This window comes from Oryctolagus cuniculus, chromosome 21, assembly GCF_051225735.1.
Source record: "Oryctolagus cuniculus isolate XC-2025 breed Fujian yellow rabbit chromosome 21, ASM5122573v1, whole genome shotgun sequence".
Classification (NCBI taxonomy): domain Eukaryota; kingdom Metazoa; phylum Chordata; class Mammalia; order Lagomorpha; family Leporidae; genus Oryctolagus; species Oryctolagus cuniculus.
Genome location: NC_142887.1, coordinates 4,992,791 through 5,012,506, shown reverse-complemented (window position 1 = coordinate 5,012,506; position 19,716 = coordinate 4,992,791). Strand labels below are relative to the sequence as shown.

Here is a 19,716-nt window from a genome sequence, read left to right as displayed (position 1 = left end):
AGGCCATGCTAAGTCCCTGTTCTAATGGAGGCCACAGCGCTTGGGCCTCTGTACCTTGGGCACCCACTGTGAGGAGATGGTGATGCCCCCTGACCATCAGGAACTTGGAGTGGCTTGTTGGAGTCCAGGGTCCCCACAGACCCCACTGAAGTCGAGAAAGGAGAGGCAGACGTGTCTGGCTCGTCCTCAAAGCTGTTGCTATCTTTCCTCCCTTACCTGTGTGAGCTGGGCAGGCCTGCTGCAGGGACTGGGTGGGCTGGTGGCAGGATATGCTGTCACCTGCAGGTCCACGGTGGGGCCGGTCCTGGACTGGGATCCTCCTCTGCTGCCTGGATTCTGAGCCTCACTCACTGCCAAGACCCAGTGACCTGGATGCTGCCTCTAGACCCTGCTCTCAACTGGAAGGGTTCACAAAGGGAAGTGAAGGCCAGGGCCCCACAGGTTTGATTTCCTGGAAACCAGCTGAAATCCCGTGAGGCTGTGGGGAGGGCCTGTTTCTCCACCCTCTGCCAACAGCCCCACTGCACTCAGAGCCCAGTCTCAAGCAGTCTGATGCCCCAGCTTGGGTGGGGTGTACGTCTCAGGAAGGACTTTCCCACCCCACCCGGCAGGGTACAGAAAGCAACACAGGCCACGAAACACATTTATTGATGGGAACGACAACCTGTTTCAGCAGGTGCATGCCAGGATGGAGCCATTTCCTGTTCCTGTGTGCTCGCGCCACCTTGGTTTGCCTCTTCCCTGGACTGTGGGAAGATGGGTCAGTGGTGTGGCCCCTTGGGGTTGGGGACGCACATATGTCTGGAGCACGGAGTGTCTGGTTTGCTAAGGGCCCAGCCGAGGGCTTTTCTCCATCAGCCACTCCAGGGTCTCCTTGAGATACGACATGTTATAATGCTGGGCAATGTTCTGGAAGATTCCAATCTGCTCTGTGAAGACCTGAGGAATAAGGAGACGCAGTGACACCTGGTCCTCCCCTCCCCCCACCCATAAAAGGAGGCAAGGCCCAGCTGAGGCTGAGCTGGGATGCGACAAGAGGATCTGAGAGCCCCCACCTGAGTGCGGATGGTGAGGGCAAAGTCTCCCGCGCAGCTGCAGTACACGGGCATGTGGGCCTCTTTCACGCCACGACACTTCAAGCAGATCTGAAATGAGGGAGCAGCCCATTGGGCGCTGGACCACTCACTCACGCTGAACCCCGACCTGTGGCCTCCCAGTGGCTTTGCCCAAGAAAGGCACAATTGTGGGACTTCAGCAAACCCATGTGTGCATGCCAGGCCTGCTGTGGATATCATGGAAGACTATCCAAACCTTGCCTGCATCTGACAGCCCCTCACCATGGGCACCCTGCCCCAATCCTGGGGACTTCCTCCACAGCCCTGGCTCTGCCATGCTTGGACACCACCCCCATGGCCATCTGGGAACATCCCTGAGGTCTTGGCTCAGACACCCTCTTGGTGGTACCGTCCTGTGGCCGACCCCCTTTCTCTTGTTTCCTTCATGTCCTCACCACTCACACACTGTACTGACTGTGATGTCTGCTTCTACAGAAAGCTCAACAAAGCCAGCTTTTGGCCCCACAGATACTGACAGAACAAGCAGACTGGGTTCCTGGACATGGACTGATCCACCTTAGTGCACACTGGGGCAAGACTTGGGACCACACACAACCAAGAGTGCAAATCAGCACCCTGACGCCCCTGAGCCGACTGCAGGGGGTGCTCACCAGGTCCTGCAGGGTGAAGGCCATCAGCTTCCTCTGCAAAGCTTCCACCAGGGCCATCTCAATGGCAGACGAGTCATAGGCGACCTGACAGTTGGAGCAGAGCCACTGAGGCAAGACAGCCCCGTCCTGGGGAGAGGAGCAGAAGGGGAGCGGTCACCCCAGGCCACGGCCCCCCAGCAGCAGTGCTGTCGGCAGCGTTTCCACGGCAAGGCCTCGGCACAGAGGAGAGCTGTGGAGAGACGTGCTCCGGGGTGAAGGGCTGCAGTGTGCACGGCCCCGCTTCCCACCTGCACTCATACATTTACCAGCAGCTTGGGCCATGCAGGAGGAGCCACTTTCTAATCCACGTAGGAACCAGCAGGGCAAACCACAAAGTGGGGACAGCAGGAGCCACGGAACCACTCTGCCTCAGACATCTGAATGCCTGACACTATCAGCAGTGCTCATTCCCGGGATGCTTTGACCCCACCAGGAAGGGTCCGCTGGGGCCGAGTCCCACCTGAGAGAAAGAGGAGTCTTTGCACAGGTCCAGGTCTCGGCAGAAATTACAGCTGCGGCAGATGACCTCAGGGAGCACGTAGGAGCGGCAGGGGTCTCTGAACTGGGCTTCCTCGGAGAATTCGCCAACGTCCACCAGGCGAAGCAGGTCTCGGTTCAGTTTATTCACCTGGTTCGTGACGTTCGTGTCCAGGGACAGCACCTGCAGAGGTTTTGGCCCATCAGGAAGGAGCACCGAGCACTCCCTGCCGTTCCGTCTGAACCAGAAACTGCTCGTTCAGTCTTTTTTAGGATTTTATTTATTTCTAAAGGCAGAGTGACAGAGATCTTCCATCTAAGTCTCCCAAGTGGGTGCTGGGGGCCCAAGCACCTGATCCATCACCCCAGGCGCATTAGCAGGAGACTAAATTTGAAGAACAGCCAAGACTCACACCAGTACCCTCCTATGGGAAGGTGGCATGCAAGCAGTGCTCCACCTTCTATTCCCTGACGCCAGCCCCACTCATTGCTTCTTCACCCCTTTAGAAGCTGTGAGACAGTGCTGTGATGCAGCAGGCTAAGCCCCCTGCCCGAGACACAGACATCCTATATGGGAACAAGTTCATCTCCTGGCTGCCCCACTTCTGATCCAGCTCCCTGCTAATGGCCTGGGAAAAGCAGCAGAACGTGGCTCAAGTGTCTGGGCCCCTGCCATCCACGTGGGAAACCCAGAGGAAGCACTGGGCTTTGGCCTGGCCCAGCACTAGCCATTGCAGCCATCTGAGTGAACCATGGACATAAGATCCCTCTGTTTCTCCCTCTCTCTATAGCTCTGCCTTTCAAATAAATCAATCGCTCTTTGGAAAACAGAGAGAATAGATTGGTGATCTGAGGCCAAAGTCAGTCAGGCCACTGCCCTGTGCTGTGAAACACCAGTAGGTGATTCCCAGGTAACACAACTTTTCAGCAAGTTCTAACCAAGACCAAGGAAGCAGCTACTGCACCTTAAGAGTGAGCGTTGGGCCGGCGCCACGGCTCACTAGGCTAATCCTCCGCCTTGTGGCGCTGGCACACCAGGTTCTAGTCCCGGTCGGGGCGCCGGATTCTGTCCCGGTTGCCCCTCTTCCAGGCCAGCTCTCTGCTGTGGCCAGGGAGTGCAGTGGAGGATGGCCCAAGTGCTTGGGCCCTGCACCCCATGGGAGACCAGGAGAAGCACCTGGCTTCTGCCATCGGATCAGCGCGGTGCGCCGGCCGCAGTGGCCATTGGAGGGTGAACCAACGGCAAAGGAAGACCTTTCTCTCTGTCTCTCTCTCACTGTCCACTCTGCCTGTCCAAAAAAAAAAAAAAAAAAAAAAGAGTGAGCTTTGTGTCTTGGGACACCACAGGAACAGCGATGAATGACCACATTGTCTGCCTCTCCCTGCATATAGGTAACATGGTAGAAATGTGAAGTACCTCCTTCATCCGTTAGCAAAACTGTTAACTAGTACCAGGTATGGGGCCGGCGCTATGGCACAGTGGGTTAAAGCCCTGGCCTGAAGCGCTGGTATCCCATATGGGCACCGGTTTGAGATCCGGCTGCTCCTCTTCCAATGCAGCTCTCTGCTATGGTCTGGGATAGCAGCAGAAGATGGTCCAAGTCCTTGGGCCTCTGCACCTACATGGGAGACCCAAAGGAAGCTCCTGGCTCCTAGCTTCGGATCGGCGCAGCTCCGGCCGTTGTGGCTATCTGGGGAGTGAACCAGCGGATGGAAGACCTCTCTCTCTCTCTAACTCTATCTTTCAAATAAATAAAATAAATCTTAAAAAAAAAAACAAAAAACAAAAAACTAGTACCAGGTATTTAACTTCCCATGTGATTAATAATCACACAAATCCATCTATCTAAACCTGGTTCAATGCATGTATTCACCCTACAAGAAACGTACAAAACATGGGGCAGGCATTAAGGTGTGTAGCAGGTTAAGCTGCCGCTTACAACACCTGCATCCCGTACTGGAGTGCCAGTTTCAATCTGGCTTTCTGTTAATGCAGGCAGCAGAAGATGGACCAAGTGCTTGGGCCCCTGCCACCCACGGAAGAAACCAGAATGGAGTTCTTGGCTCCCGGTTTTAGCCTGGCCCAGACATGGCTGTTGAAGACATTTGGGGAGTGAATCAGTGGATGGAAGATCTGTACTTCTGTCATCACTCTTTCAAATAACTGAATCTTAAAAAAAAAAAAAAAAATCCTATAACCAAACTCTGGTTATGGAATAGCCAACTCAGGCAATTGACCGGTTATCCCTAGGTTAAGATTTCAGTGTGTGCAGCTGAGTGAACTATTTTGATTTTCCAACCAGACTTACTATTTCAGTCAACAAGGCCTGGGGAGAGTGGACTTCTCTACAGTGAGAGTATCCCACTAGGTTCCAGTGAGGAGTTCACCACACATTTAAGGAAGGAACAAGACTCTATGTGAGATCTTCCTGCAAACCACAGGGAGGACACCCAGCTCACCCTACGAGTCAGCGTCACCCTGGTATTATCATGAGCAGACACACAAAAATCCTCAGCAAAATAGTACAGACTAAACTCTCCAAATATAAAGAATACATATCCAGAAATAGGCCTGCACAGACAAAGCCAATTAAGCTTTGAAAGAGACACCAAGATGATCTAATGGAAAAGGGATGATCTTTGCAACAAATATTTCTGGAATAACTGGAGGTCCTCATGCAGAAATATGAGCCTTGCCTTCCTTTTGGCCGGAGCCGCCATCTTTCAGTAATTCGCCAAATGACGAACACAAAGGGAAAGAGGCGAGGTACCCGGTACATGTTCTCCAGGCCTTTCAGAAAACATGGAGTTGTTCCTTTGGCCACACACAGGCGCATTTACAAGAAAGGTGACATTGTGGACATCAAGGGAATGGGTACTGTTCAAAAAGGAATGCCCCATAAATGTCCCCATGGAAAAACTGGAAGAGTCCACAATGTTACCCAGCATGCTGTTGGCATTGTTGTAAACAAACAAGTGAAGGGCAAGATTCTTGCCAAGAGAATAAATGTGCGTATTGAACACATTAAGCACTGTAAGAGCCGAGATAGCTTCTTGAAACGTGTGAAGGAAAATGACCAGAAAAAGAAGGAAGCCAAAGAGAAGGGTACCTAGGTTCAACTAAAGCGTCAAACTGCTCCACCCAGAGAAGCCCACTTTGTCAGAACCAATGGAAAGGAGCCTGAGTTGCTGGAACCCATTCCTTATGAAATCATGGCATGATAAATGTAAGATAAATAAATAAGACCTAATTGATAAGAAAAAAAAAAAAATATGAGCCTTGCAGCAGGGCTGACCACACGGGCGGCGTGGGGGAAATGTCGGGGTGGATACAGCTCCAGCCACTAGGAAAACTCGTACAACTGCATTAAGAGTTAACTGTACAGCCCTTTATGCCATAAGGAAAACAAATTTTAAAACACTTTAAAGTCAACAGAGGAACTGAAATAGTAAACTAAAAGCATTTCTTCACCACCATCAGATCTTAGGCTGCCACTTGATCTGGGCGTTACGGCGCTGCTGGCGGGAAGGTTAGGCAACAGAATGGGCAGTAAAGTGCAGGGCGGCATCTGGTAACACGATCCCCTCCGTGGACTCAGCTGCTCCCACACACATCAGCAGCCCAGCAAGCTCTTATCTCGGCTCACTTGGTCTCTGGGTCTGGGCCTGGCCCATGAGCGTCACGTGACCTCTGAGCACCTTCCGCCCTCCGGGGCTGTTTCCCGACTCAGCGAGCTCATGACGCCCAACACCAAGGCTGCTAGGATTGTGCGGGGCCCTCTGCCCTGACTTTCTTCCCTTTGATCACCCTCAGAGGCCTCTGTCCTCACAACACCTGCTCTCTGAGCTAATGGGTCCTTTTGCTTGGTGAATGTGTGTCCCACAGTAACTGAGGCTCCCATAAGGGTGGGGACTCTCCTGTCTTGTTCATCTGTGAGCTAACGCCTCAACTGGGGCTACACGACAGGGACACGGTAAATGTTAGAAAGTATGAGTGACTCATACTTTACACACATGCCGGCATCCTCACCTTGCACACGCATTTGATGAACTCCAGAGCAGGGTTATTGAGCAGCAGGTGAGAACCAGGGAGGAGAGGGAACATGTCTGAAGGCTCGGTGGAGTTCCGAGATCCCGTGACTTTCTTTTGGATCTTCTGGGTGATGGTGAAAAAGCTCTGAGTCAGCTCATTTGCCACATAATCCTGAGAGAATGTGATCATTCCTGGAAAGGGGTAAGAATGCCAAGGGGAGGAACTGGGTCCCCAGCTGGTGCTGTGGAACGCCCCTGCTCACTCGCACATGAAGGGCGCACAGTGGGATCGGGTCTGTGGCACACAGAGGGGCCTCCTGAGACAAGGGCTGCTCACCAGGAAGGGCTCCAGCGGCCCCTTCAGTGTCCTGGGAGAACTGGCTGGACCCCCTCCTCTTCACGGGGGTGCTCCCTGGAGCAGTGCGCCTCAACTCATCCTTCATGCTGTGGTACACAGCCACGATGTATGCTGTGGAGAGAGGCAGGCAGAAGCCACAGGCCCTGAGCTATGTTTTTATTTATTTATTTATGAATGGCAGGCAGAGTGGACAGTGAGAAAGAGACAGAGAGAAAAGTCTTCCTTTTCTGTTGGTTCACCTCCTCAATGGCTGCTGCGGCCAGTGCACTGTGGCTGGCGCACTGCGCTGATCCGAAGGCAGGAGCCAGGTGCTTCTCCTGGTCTCCCATGCGGGTGCAGGGCCCAAGAATTTGGGCCATCCTCCACTGCCCTCCCGGGCCACAGCAGAGCGCTGGACTGGAAGAGGAGCAACCGGGACAGAATCCAGCTCCCCGAGCAGGACTAGAACCCGGGGTGCTGGCACCACAGGTGGAGGATTAGCCTACTGAGCCACAGCGCCAGCCCCTGAGCTATGTTAACTGGCCCCTCAGCCCAGACAATTCTGGGGGGAACTTGTGGCTGCTCAGGCCACCAGACAGACTGGGCTGAGATACCCCATTAGTGATGCCACTGGATGAGCCCACAATTAGAGACATGGGAATGAGAGGGTTCACTGCTAGAGAATAGGAACCTCCATGATGGACAGCAAGTGAAACAACGGCTCCCCACAAAAGCCACAGCCGGACTCCTGGCATTAGCAAACTTCTCAAAAATCTATCCCAGGGCCAGTGCTGTGGCGCAGCGGGTTAAAGCCCTAGCCTGAAGCGCCGGCATTCCATATGGGCGCCAGTTCAAGACCTAGCTGCTCCTCTTCTGATCCAGCTCTCTGCTATGGTCTAGGAAAGCAGGGAAGATAGCCCAAGTCCTTGGACCCCAGCACCCACGTGGGAGACCTGAAGGAAGCTCCTGGCTCCAGATAGGCACAGCTCCGGCCGTTGTGGCCATCTGGGGAATGAACCAGTGGATGGAAGACCTCTTTCTCTGTCTTTACCTCTCTCTGTAACTCTTTCAAATAAATATAATACATCTTTTAAGAAGAAATCTATCCCATGCTCAGAGGCCCACAACATTTCAGAAGATAACTTGGAAAGTTAAGACTCAAGGAGCAGGGGCCAGTGCTGTGGCACAGTGGGTAAATCTGTAAATCTGCTGCCTGTAATGCTGACATCCCATATGGACGCCGGTTTGAGTCCTGGCTGCTCCACTTCTGATCCAGCTCTCTGCTATGGCCTGGGAAGATGGTCCAGGTCCTTGGGCCCCTGCACCCGCGTGGGAGACCCAGAAGAAGCTTCTGGCTCCTGGCTTTGTGGATTGGTGCAGCTCTGGCCATTGCAGCCATTTGGGGAGTAAACCAGTGGACGGAAGACCTCTCTCTCTGCCTCTCTGTAACTCTGCCTTTTAAATAAATAAATAAATCTTCAAAAAAGACTCAAGGAGCCCCAAATAAAAATATAATCAGGGGCTGGTGACTGGCACAGCCACTAGGTCACCACTTGGGACACCCACAACCAATACTGGAGTGCTTCCTCTGCTTCTGATCCAGCTTCCTGCGAAAACACAGCCTGAGACGCAGCAGGTGATGGCTCAGATGCTAGGGTCACTACCAACTATGAGGGAGATTTTTTTTTTAAAGATTTATTTATTTATTTGAAAGTCAGAGTTACACAGAGAGAGGAGAGGCAGAGAGAGAGAGAGAGAGAGAGAGGTCTTCCCTCAGATGGTTCACTCCTCAGATGGCTGTAACAGCCAGAGCTGCGCTGATCTGAAGCCAGGAGCTTCTTCGGGTCTCCCGTGTGGGTGCAGAGGCCCAAGGACGTGGGCCATCTTCTACTGCTATCCCAGGCCACAGCAGAGAGCTGGATTGAAAGTGGAGCAGCCGGGTCTCGAATCGGCGCCCATATGGGATGTTGGCACTTCAGGCCAGGGCATTAACACGCTACGCCACAGCGCTGGCCCCCTTTTTTAAAAAAAAGATTTATTTACTTATTTTGGAAGAGTTAGAGTGAGAGTGAGAGAAAGAGAGGGAGGGAGATCTTCCATCTGCTGGTTCATTCCCCAGATAGCTGCACAGCCAGCACTGGGCCAGACAGAAGGCAGAAGCTTCATCTGGTCTCTCACGTAGGTGCAGGGGCCCAAGCACTTGGGACATCCTCCGCCGCTTTTCCCAGGCCATTATCAGGGAGCCGGATTGGAAGTGGAGAGCCAGGACATAAACTGGCAGCCAGATGGGATGCCAGCAAAGCAGGCAGCAGCTTTACCCACTACATTACAGCACCGGCCTCTGCTGTACACACGTGGGAAGTGAACTAGCAGACGGAAGCATGCTCTTTCTGTCTTTGTGTCTTTCAAAGAAAAAAAAAGGCGACGTGGAAGGAATTATTTGGCAGAAGAAAAAAAAGACCAGTCAGTGGGCAGTTGACTCAGCATCCTGGGTTTGTCCTTTGTCACTTTGCGTACGCACACATGGGTGTTCAGGAATGCACGTGGTTACATTACTAAAGCAGCTGAGAGGCTGTCAGGGGGCACAGTGACTCCTCTCCGCCCCGAGGGTGAGAGGCATCAGGGGAGGGAGAAGGCACAGTGGCTGCAGGGGCCCTGGGCTGAGCCTCCTGAGCTCTCGACTGCGGGGTAGTCCCAGACCTGACTTCCAGCCGTCCCTTCTTGTGACACACTGTACCGGAGCCAGTTATTAACCATCAGGGGCTCTGCTGAGACAGAGTACAAGCTGTTCTTCCCAGTGCGCAAGGCTCACCTGAGACAATCATGAGGAAGTAGCTTTGGCAGGAGGCTGCCTGGGGCAAAAACTGTACAATATTCCAGTTGTTTTCCAGTAAGTCCTCCACGTCAGACTCCTCCACACCGTCCTCCTCATGTGAGTCGTCTTCCTCGTCGTCCTCCACTGTCTCCCCTTCCTGAGCGTCTTCCTACAACACAGACAATCCTGGCTGTTTTTGGCACACAGCACTGCACCATGTGTCTGTCTCACCAGCGCTGCATTTTCCTGGACCTAAGTAAATCCTGCAGGCTGCTCCAAGAACCAAGGGAGGGCCGGCACCACAGCTCACTAGGCTAATCCTCCGCCTTGCGGCGCCGGCACACCGGGTTCTAGTCCCGGTCAGGGCGCCGGATTCTGTCCCGGTTGCCCCTCTTCCAGGCCAGCTCTCTGCTGTGGCCAGGGAAGTGCAGTGGAGGATGGCCCAAGTGCTTGGGCCCTGCACCCCATGGGAGACCAGGATAAGTACCTGGCTCCTGCCATTGGATCAGCGCGGTGCACCGGCCGCAGCGCGCCGGCCGCGGCGGCCATTGGAGGGTGAACCAACGGCAAAGGAAGACCTTTCTCTCTGTCTCTCTCTCTGTCCACTCTGCCTGTCAAAACAAAACAAAACAAAACAAAAAAAACACCAAGGGAGGCGCCTAGTGCTCAAAAATGCTCAGAACATGGGTGACGGTGACTCTCTCTCTGCTTTTACAGGGACGCACTACACAATTCAACTCCCACCTCCTAAGGCGGGAAAAATCAACCAGAACCAGAACTCCCCTGGTTTAAGGAACCTCTTCTGGGAGGCTCCCATCCTATCACTGACCCACGGTCACTGCCGACGTCCTTCCTGTGAGCTCCGTGTTCCTGCTGGGGGCATCCCCTTCTCACATGCACACTGCCAGCTGCCAGGCCCCTGCCCAGGCTGCTGTCTTCACAGCCTGTGCTTCCTTCCTTCCATCAGTAGCTGTGCTCAACCAAGCACAGCCTGTGGATCGGCTGGCGCCTGGCAGACTCAGCCTTGTCCCACAGTTCTCAGCAGCTCCGGGAAAGCTCTCGGACCCTTAGGCCCAGGTGCCCATCACACCCTGCCTGTCTGCAGCCTCCTCTTGGTCCCGGTGAGGGCTCCTGTGGAGGGCACTTACCTGACTTCCTGCCCCACCCTTGCTGCTCATGGACGATGTGATATGAGCTGGCTGATGTGTTGACCTCACAATGCACGCATCCCACCAGACTCAATGTCGCCCCTACTCTCAGCTACAGTTGCACTGGACCCCAGGCACAGCCCAGTCCCAGCCAGGTGCCTCTCAGGGACTGTCCCTCCCCCTCTTTCTAAGTGTGTGCATGCTGTCCTCCTAGCAGTCAAGGGAAGCCAGAACCTCTCAGTCTACACTTACTCTGGCCTCATCCACCTGGGCCAAGCCTCCTCTGGTCACATTATCAGCTTTATTCAGACTTCTCACTTTCTTGTCACCCCATTCTCCCCTGATCAGCTAATGAGAGAAGGAGACAGGCTGCACCACCTGCTCTTGCACAATCAGGCTTACCTGTACCTGGCCAGGGCCCGAGAACTCAGAGCGCAGGCCCACCTCCAGCTCTTACCTGTCCACAGTGAACACGGGACGACACTTTCCCCTTGACTCCACCATAGTTGGATGGATCCATCCAGAGTAGAAACTCCCAGCATCGAGAGAAGGAGATTGTCAGGGAATGGAAGATCTCTTTGGAATGGATACTACCAAAGAAGCACACAGAAATGGCCCGAGTGAAATCAACACCTCCCCTGCTCTCCAGTTCTTTCGTACCTCTAATTTACCCCCACTTGAGAGTGAGCTTAAGGTGGATTCAGCGAAAGCAAACATAACACCAAGCGGTTGGCCACGATCACGAGGGCACCAGTTGTACCAGCAGAGTTGAGCGTTACAATGGAAAACTGGACACATTCTTTTTTTTTTTTTAAAACTATTCAAGAGCCACAGACAGAAATCTCTTATCCACTGGTTCATTCCCCAGATGCCTGTAACACCCCGGGTTGGGTGAAACCAGGAGACAGGAATTCAATCTGGGTTTCCCATGTGGTAGGAACAACCTGTTCATCTGAACCATCATCAGTCTCCCACAGGAAGCTGGAACTGGGAGTGGAGCCAGCACTCAAGCTCTCTGATGAGATGCAGGTGTCTTAGCCACTAGGCCAAACGTCTGCCCCGGACATATTCTGGTGGGGGTGGGTGGAGGGTAGTGGGTTAACAGCCCCTGCTTTGTGGCCTTACACACTCATCAGCCACAGGTGACATTAGTAACATTGGTCCTTATCATCAAACTCTTAGCTACTTCACTCTTATCACTCCTCAGTCAAGGCAGCCTTCCTATGATTAACCCAATCCTCTGCACTGCACCTCAGGCTCATTTTTAAAAAGGAAAACAAACAAGAAATGGAAGAAGGAATGAAAAAGCCTTAATAACAGAAATTTTAAAATGCAGCTAAGTAACTCAAACCAGGTTCCTCCAAGAAAGCTTTTAAAATTCTCCCTGACCCTGCTCTGAGCAGCAGCCTGCTTCTCAGTGCCACAACCTGGGCCCTCCTGGAGCTGTGCCCACAGCCCACGTGCACACGAGGCCACCCTTCCCACCGCTCTCAGCCCCATGCTATGTGGAAGACACTATTTTGGGGAAGCCAGCCTGTTAGACAGCCGGGGCAATACTGACACAAGCAAAGGCTCATCTTGGAATCCGAGGACCACACTCTGGACACAAGGCAGCAGCAGGCCTGAGGACAATGGTGGTCTGTGTTCAAATTACTCCACATGTGCTTTGATGAGGAACAAGAATCTCCCTCCTACTCCCATTCCCATTCAGTAGTGTGCTTCATGCTTTATCGCTGGTTTGTGTCTGCAGCTCCTATGCTGCTCCTGCACTCATATGTAGACTGTGTCTATCCAGATTCTCTGTGCCTCCATTAGAAATTTCCCTCTTCGGGGCTGATGCTGTGGTGTGGTGGGCTAAGCCTCTGCTGGCGGTGCTGGCAATACATATGGGCAACGGTTCATGTCCCGGTTACTCCTCTCCTGATCTGGCTTTCTGTTGTGGCCTGTGTCCTAAGAGGACAGCACAAGGGCTTGGGCCCCTGCACCCATGTGGGAGACCTGGAAACTCCTGGCTCTGGCTTGAGATCGGCCCTGCTCCAGCCGTTGCGGCCATTTGGAGAATAAACCAGCAGATGGAAGACCTTTCTGTCTCTCCCTCTGTAACTCTACCTCTCAAGTGAATAAATAAAATCTTTAATAAAAAAAATTCCTAATTTCTCTCTTAGAAAAGGGCTTGGTTCACGGTCAGTGTAAATGCACCTTGGGTGTGTGAACTTCCCGTTACAAACTACAAAAGGAAAAGAAACTCTGCTGTTGCTTCGTCTCCTATTCACAAATGGGAGTACCTGGCGTACGATGAGCACGGCCAAGCCCAAGAAGTCTCAGGAACGTGGCTTGGGGAAGCAGGCAGTGGCTGCTGTGTAAAAGTCGAAACCACAACACCCAGCTGCTATAGCTGCAGCTTTACATAGACCGAGCACCCTGCACTGCTGTTACCGGTGCCCAGCAAACGGTGTACACGGACATGTGACGGAGCCCTCTCGCCCAAGGCAGTGCCCTAAATCTTCTGAGCTGAAGCAACACATCTGCAGTCTGCAACTCGCTACCACGCTCGGGCAGCGGTAGTCACGCTTTCCTATGCTGTGGTCGCGCTGTCCTTGATATCTGCTGTGCTCCTAAGGGCCTCCCCGGTCTAGCTACAGGGACACTCTGGCATCTCTCCAAAGTCATGGCAGGCTGCGTTGCCAGGGCTGTCCCTCACTCCACCTGTTGGTGATGTACTCCACGTAGGCAATCGCATCTTCAATCCGGCGCTTTTTTGTGCAGAGGATGATGCGGTTGAAGTTGGCATAGACGACTGAAGACCCCAGACGCTTGAACTCAGCGACGAGCCTGTGGAGCATGGAGGGGCCATGATGCACATGAAGCCAGAGAACACCGGGAGGAAAAAAATCCAAAGATTCCTAAGTAGAAAAACCTCCCAAATACAGCTAGAAACCACTAGTGGTAAAGAAAAACAAAGCTCTATGTGGCAGAAAACCACCATGAGGGCTGATGTTGTGGGCAGTAGCTTAGGCCACTGCTTGCGACACTGGCATCCCATATTGGGGTGCCAGCTGGAGTCCTGGCTGCTCTGCCTCTGACTCAGCTTCCTGCTGATATGCCCGGGAAAACAGTGGAACATGGCCCAATTATGTGGGCCCATCACCCATGTGAGACTAGGATGGATCTCCTGGCTTCAGCCTGGCCCACACTTGGCTGTTCAAGCCATTTGGGCAGTGAACCAGCACACGGAAGATCTCTGTCTCTCCTTATCTCTCTCTGCTTTTCAAAATAAATAAACAAATCTAATAAAACGAAACAAAAACAAGGTAGATTTGTCTTAAAAAAAAAAAAACACGCCATAAATGAAGGCAAAAGGGTAATAAAAAACTGAGAAGAAAAAATGCAAGTTCTTATCACAGAAAGATGGCTACTTTTCATTCAATTTTTAACCAGAAAAAAACAACAAAACTACAGAAACATGGGTCAAGGACAGGAAGAGTAAATTGGCTCTTTCCAGCAGGTGGGCAGTGAGCCACGTGAGGCTGGGGTGGGACAGTGACAAGTCTCTGTGCGCTAACTGGCACTGGTCTGCTGCATCACCATCTCCATCAGCCCGGCAACCGTGATACTTCTATACCCACATGACCTTATGCGCAAGGCCCTTTGCTGATGTGTTATTTCCAAGAGCACAAGCCAGACACAGCCTAAACGTCCATTATTGTGGAACAGCCAGAAACAAATCCCAAGATACTCGCTTAACACAACAAGCAAGGTGCATGACAATACTGTTCCATGACTTGTGCGAAAAAGAACAAAACCATGATGTGGCCTCACTCTGAAAGGACGCACAGGCAAGGCAACAGTGGAGGCAAAGTTCTCCCGGGTCCTCTCAACTGCCAGGCGCCATGAATCCAGGGGCAGATCCACTTAGCACCCAGCCCGGGGGAGGCACACTCACTGCAGGAAGAGTTTCTTCATCATGTTGTGCAGTGTCCGGTGCAGGGCAGGGTCATGGAGCAGGGAGGACGGCGAGCGGATCCAGCGGTAAAAGTGCATCACCTGGTTGTCGGCGTAGACGTTGTGGTACTGTGTGATCTCCTTGACCCAGCCCACCACCATGCTCTTCAGAATCCTGAAAGGCAGGCAGGAGGAATCTCCACCAGCCCAACAGCTGCCCCCCAAAGCCCATCCCTTCACCCCAAACTAGCTTGGGCCTCAACGCAACTCCATGAAACTTCACTGCATGCTGGGCACTCTTGCCCTGTGGGTGGAGCACAGGGCGAGGTGCACAGCGAAGAACACGGCACCCGAACCCTCAGGAGGACCGAGCAGCCCCTCACCCACCTTACAGACTGGGCCCCACCATTCCCTCAGCCTGCCAGCTGTACCTCCCCCTCCCTCATTCCTGTCTTGTGTGGCCCAGAGACCGAGGAGAACTGCCCTCCCTGCCCCGGGTCTCTAAGTAAGGATCCTTGCACCTGTTTCCTGTTGCAGTGAGCTACTGAACTGCCTGCCTCTGAAGAATGCAGAATATCAGGAACACAGGAGCAGCCATGCAGCACACACTGGACACGGCCCGACTAAAGCACAAGGTCCATCTCCCAGGATAACCAAGTTCCCTATTTGAGGGCACTCTGGTCTCAAGTCAGATGACTGGGCCTTCCCACCAGGTGAAAGTATCCTGTGAAAGGCACATGTAGGGCCGGCAGTATGGTGTAGAATGCTAAGCCTCTGCCTGCCACACGGGCATCCGCATGGGCTCCTATTCGAGTCTCGGCTGCCCCATTTCTGATCCAGCTTCTGCTAATGTGCCTGGGAAAGCAGGGGAAGATGGCCCAAGTGCTCTGCATCCACGTGGGAGTTCCAGATGAAACTCCTGGCTTTAGCCTGGTTCAGCTCTGGCCATTGAGGCCATTTGGGGAGTGAACCAGTGTGGAAGACCTCTCTGTCTTTCCCTCTCTTTGTAATTCTGTCTTTCAAATGAAAATAGAATAAATAAATGGAGACTTCTTAAAAAAAAATGGCACACCGGCGCCACGGCTCACTAGGCTAATCCTCCGCCTTGCAGCACTGGCACACCAGGTTCTAGTCCCGCTCGGGGCGCTGGATTCTGTCCCGGTTGCCCCTCTTCCAGGCCAGCTCTCTGCTGTGGCCAGGGAGTGCAGTGGAGGATGGCCCAAGTGCTTGGGCCCTGCACCCCATGGGAGACCAGGAGAAGCACCTGGCTCCTGCCTTCGGATCAGCACGGTGCGCCGGCCGCAGCGCACCGGCCGTGGCGGCCATTGGAGGGTGAACCAACGGCAAAGGAAGACCTTTCTCTCTGTCTCTCTCTCACTGTCCACTCTGCCTGTCAAAAAAACAAAAACAAAAACAAAAACAAAACAAACAAACAAACAAAAAACACAAGTAGACACCTTTATCCAGGCCCCTGCATCTCTCAGCAGGCAGAGCTGCTAGGTGTTCTGGAACTGCAGCCCAGTTCACTGCCTCTCACTGGTCTTTGGTGGAGAGCTGGGAACTTTACTGGGACTGGCAGCACAGAGGCCAGCGCCACATCCCTAAAACTTTCTTCATAAACACCCTGGGTAAATCGCCTGGGAGGACGCCTCACCCATGCTAGGAAGTCCCTTTCCTCATTTTGCCATACACTCCCGACTCTGTCTACCTTTCAGGACTGAACTACCTGCCCCCCTCCCCCAAGATTTCTTTATTTATTTGAAAGAGTTACAGAGGCAGAGAGAGAGGTCTTCCCTATACTGGTTCACTCCCTAAACGGCAGCAACGGCCAGAAACAGGCCAATCTGAAGCCAGGAGCCAGGAGCGTTTTCTGGGTCTCCTGCACAGGTGAGGACTCCCATGGGCCATCTTCCCCTGCTTTCCCAGGCCTTAGCAGAGAGCTGGATCAGAAGTGGAGCAGCCAGGACTCGAACTAGCGCCCATATGGGATGCCGGCACCACAGGCAGCAGCTTCACCTGTTCTGCCACTGCGCCACCCTGAACTACCTGCTCTTACGCCAAGACCTTCTGCTGGCCCCAACCACCTCCCTGCCTGTTTGAACACCCAGGCTCTGCTGAGTCCCCTCCTTCCTCTTGGAGAGCAATGACTGAGGAATGTTCTAGACTCACAGACTTGAGTGAATGCCAACCTCCACTCTCAACTGAGGCATGATCACAACCAGGTTACCCTCAGACGTCAGTTTCCTCATCTCTAAAATGGGGCATCATGGCACCACTTGCAGGGCTGTTGTGCGGACTGAGAGCACGAGTGTGTCCAGCATTCCCGTAAATTCCACCACTCACACCGCCACTAGTGTCAGCAGGATCGCCCCTGGCTATGCCCCAAGCAGCAGGTACTGACAACAAGCTCAGCTCACTGGAGAGAGCCTGAGAACACACCTCTGGCCACACCAAGAAGTAACCATGGGTTATACCGCTGGTTGTTGGATGGTCAGAGGTGGGACCTAGATTGATTTTGCCTGTAACGAGGAAGGACATGTGTGTAGGGCCACAAAAACAAGGACTAAAGGGGGGAAACCTGGCCGGTTGGCAGTTTCAAGCTGCAGTGACCATTTTGGGAGACAGCTTCTGAAACAACAGCAGGAACAGGATTGCTTCCCGTGCCTTCCAGGGAGGTGGCTGGGGAGAATAAGAGGGCTTGGGCAGCACCTGAACGTGCTGGGGCGGAGAGTTGTCTCGTCGTAGCTGGCTGGGGTGCTGGTGGCCTGATTGCCCGTGACCATTTCCTCCAAGGAGGCCTGGGGGACCGTGTCGAAGCTGACACCCAGGCTGTCGGCCCCCTCCATGTCGTTGACGTGGTGAGACTGAAGGATGGTGTTGACGGCCAGGTTCTGCACGTCCAGCTCCACACACACTGCAAGGGACACACTTCAGCCACACACCTGGGCCTCCTCCAGTGGTACCATCTCCCAGGTCTTGATCCCAGCCAACAGCGCCCCAAGAACAGTGAGTACGACCAAGGGGGGTCAGGGGAAGGCACCCATTCCCCAAGTGCGCTGGCCTCCCGGCTCCCCGATTCCAGAACCCCTGCAGCCTCAGGTTTTGACCCACAAATTGAGCTAAGCCAGTCCCCGGCTGCTCTTGCCTCAAGAGAATGTCACTAAATGATAGAAACACCAGCTACGGCTCCGTGCCTCACCCTCCACTGCACACTCACCTGTGGAGTAACAGCCTGAGCTGTTGATCTCCACGGTGGCTTGATCATCGAACTCCATAACGAGGCGGCTGTCGTCAGCCTCCTTCCCGCCCAGGTCAGGACGGGCTGTAGGAGACAGCCAGAGCAGGTGGTTGTGGCGCTGGAGGTGGCGGGCAAAGAAGAGGTCAGAGCCAAAGGTGGAGATGTCCTCTGGCAGATTCCCGATGGGAATGTGGAAGTACCTAGGCAGGGGCACAGGGTCAGCCTGGCCCACATGCCACAGACTGCTCAGGCTTGCCCTACCCGAAAACCACTCACCCGCCACAATGGGGCTGACCAGGGCCAGACAAGCCTGGTGCCTGGTCTCTGAGCTCACCTGCTCATCTCAAAGGCCTGCGACAGACAGGTGTCTAGGTTGAGGTAGTGTCGGATCATTCGCCGGGCGCCATGGCGCTGCCAGTCCAGGACTCCATAGCTGATCTTGTCAGCCACGCGGACAGGTACCAGCGGGAATTCCTCCAAGACGGGAATCTCACCTGTCAGCCGCCTTAGCTCCCAGCTAGACTGGATGGCCACCAGGGTGGGCCCTCGGCGCTCCTCCTGGGAAGGGGCAAAAGGGAAGAGAGGACCTGGGTGGGTCCAGCCCTGGGGATGTGTGTGTCCTGAGGCAGCGGGACCCCAACGGCTCTCACCTTGTAGGCAAGCAGGAAGCGCTGGACGGCTCTGCAGATGGTCTTCAAGTCGGTTTCCGCGCGCACCTCAAAGGTGTGTTTAGGGGGCGGCAGGAGCTCGGGGCCTACCTTCTCCAGCAGGAGGCTGTGTTCCGCTGAATACAGGGCACTGAGATTTGGCATCTGGTTGCTGCGCACCTGGAAGAACGCAGCTGTGTCAGCTCCCGCCCCACTCAGGATGAAGCAGGGGTGATTTCCCACCTGTGCCATTCCACTCCTGATTCAGTGACTTCAGGGACTCACGGGAACAAGGCCAGGAGAGCTGGGCAGCCTGCTAGGAGGAAGCGTCCTCCTTCCCCAGACCCTGCCCCAACCCTTGCACTCCTGCAGCCCCTGGGCCAGACTCACTGTGTCTAGCACAAACACTGACGCTCTGCGCTGTGAGGGGACGAAGATCCCAAAGAGCGCCTTATGGCCCTGCGAGCGGTGGTACAGGTAGATGTGGCGGATACTCCCTACGGAAGGAAGGCGGCTGGTCACCTGAGAGGCCCCGAGGCAGTCTCATGCTGGGGCAGCTGAGGTGGGCTGTACCTGGCTCCAGGTAGCTGAACTGGGCCAGGGAACGCATCTCCAGGTGCTCCAGACCAAAAGTTTCGGCTTCCCAGCCTGAAAGGTGCCTCACCAGTTGCTTGTTGACCACACACACACAGCCCAGCTGCACAATGGCCCGGAACAACAACGGGACCTAAAAGAGGGGGGCGGACAGCAGCACAGGCTGACTGGGGGAAGGCCTGTAGCACTGCCGGCTGGTCCTGGGACAGGAGGCTGTGTCCTCTTGGCACAGTCCCCTCCCCCAGGTCACCCCTGGCAGATTACCTGTAGGGTGGAGCCCCCCAGCCCATCCCTCATGTGGGTTTCTCTTCTCCTGCCTCAGTGCTGAGTGTGGCTGGGGAAAGTTACCTGAGTCTCGTATACACCCTCAATATCTGGTGCTGACAGTTCAGTATTGATCTCGTTGATGTGTTCTTGGTACAGCTCCTCTGGCACCGAATACTCATAGAGATTATAGACCACGTTGGAACGAGGAAGGACTCGGTTCACCTGGTGACAACGCAGTGATCTGACCTCATTACACAGCTTGAGTGGTGTACTGTGTTCAGGTAAATGCCTTGTCTACTGGCATTCCGCTGCCCACAGCAATTCCACTGTCCACTGAAGGCCAGCTCAGCTAAAACCTCTGGACATAGTTTTATAGTTTTTATTATTTTATTTATTATTTACTTGAATGGCAGAGAGAGAGAGAGAGAGAGAGAGAGAGAGAGAGAAACTCCCC

The 19,716-nt window shown here is 53.9% G+C and overlaps 1 protein-coding gene and 1 pseudogene across 2 annotated transcripts in view; one reads left to right on the top strand and one right to left on the bottom strand.

Annotated features, from left to right (window-relative positions):
- Positions 1-629: 629 nt before the first annotated feature.
- The window catches only part of POLE (DNA polymerase epsilon, catalytic subunit), a 66,718-nt gene continuing 47,631 nt past the window's right edge, over positions 630-19,716 (bottom strand). Inside the window, exons 32-48 of one of the 2 annotated variants that reach the window (XM_051836853.3) lie at positions 19,344-19,484; positions 18,975-19,128; positions 18,792-18,898; positions 18,405-18,581; positions 18,089-18,312; positions 17,734-17,954; positions 17,226-17,430; positions 14,518-14,691; positions 13,281-13,406; positions 11,032-11,164; positions 9,424-9,595; positions 6,612-6,743; positions 6,273-6,466; positions 2,226-2,426; positions 1,727-1,852; positions 1,056-1,145; positions 630-939 (exon numbers count right to left, since the gene is read on the bottom strand). In XM_051836853.3, coding sequence (XP_051692813.2) covers positions 826-939; positions 1,056-1,145; positions 1,727-1,852; positions 2,226-2,426; positions 6,273-6,466; positions 6,612-6,743; positions 9,424-9,595; positions 11,032-11,164; positions 13,281-13,406; positions 14,518-14,691; positions 17,226-17,430; positions 17,734-17,954; positions 18,089-18,312; positions 18,405-18,581; positions 18,792-18,898; positions 18,975-19,128; positions 19,344-19,484 — 2,691 coding nt within the window. In that variant the 3' untranslated portion in view covers positions 630-825. Of the gene's footprint in view, positions 940-1,055; positions 1,146-1,726; positions 1,853-2,225; positions 2,427-6,272; positions 6,467-6,611; positions 6,744-9,423; positions 9,596-11,031; positions 11,165-13,280; positions 13,407-14,517; positions 14,692-17,225; positions 17,431-17,733; positions 17,955-18,088; positions 18,313-18,404; positions 18,582-18,791; positions 18,899-18,974; positions 19,129-19,343; positions 19,485-19,716 lie in introns of those variants that run through there. The other variant, XR_016227490.1, reaches the window with a different exon arrangement.
- Positions 4,947-5,514, top strand: LOC108175792 (large ribosomal subunit protein eL21 pseudogene; annotated as a pseudogene).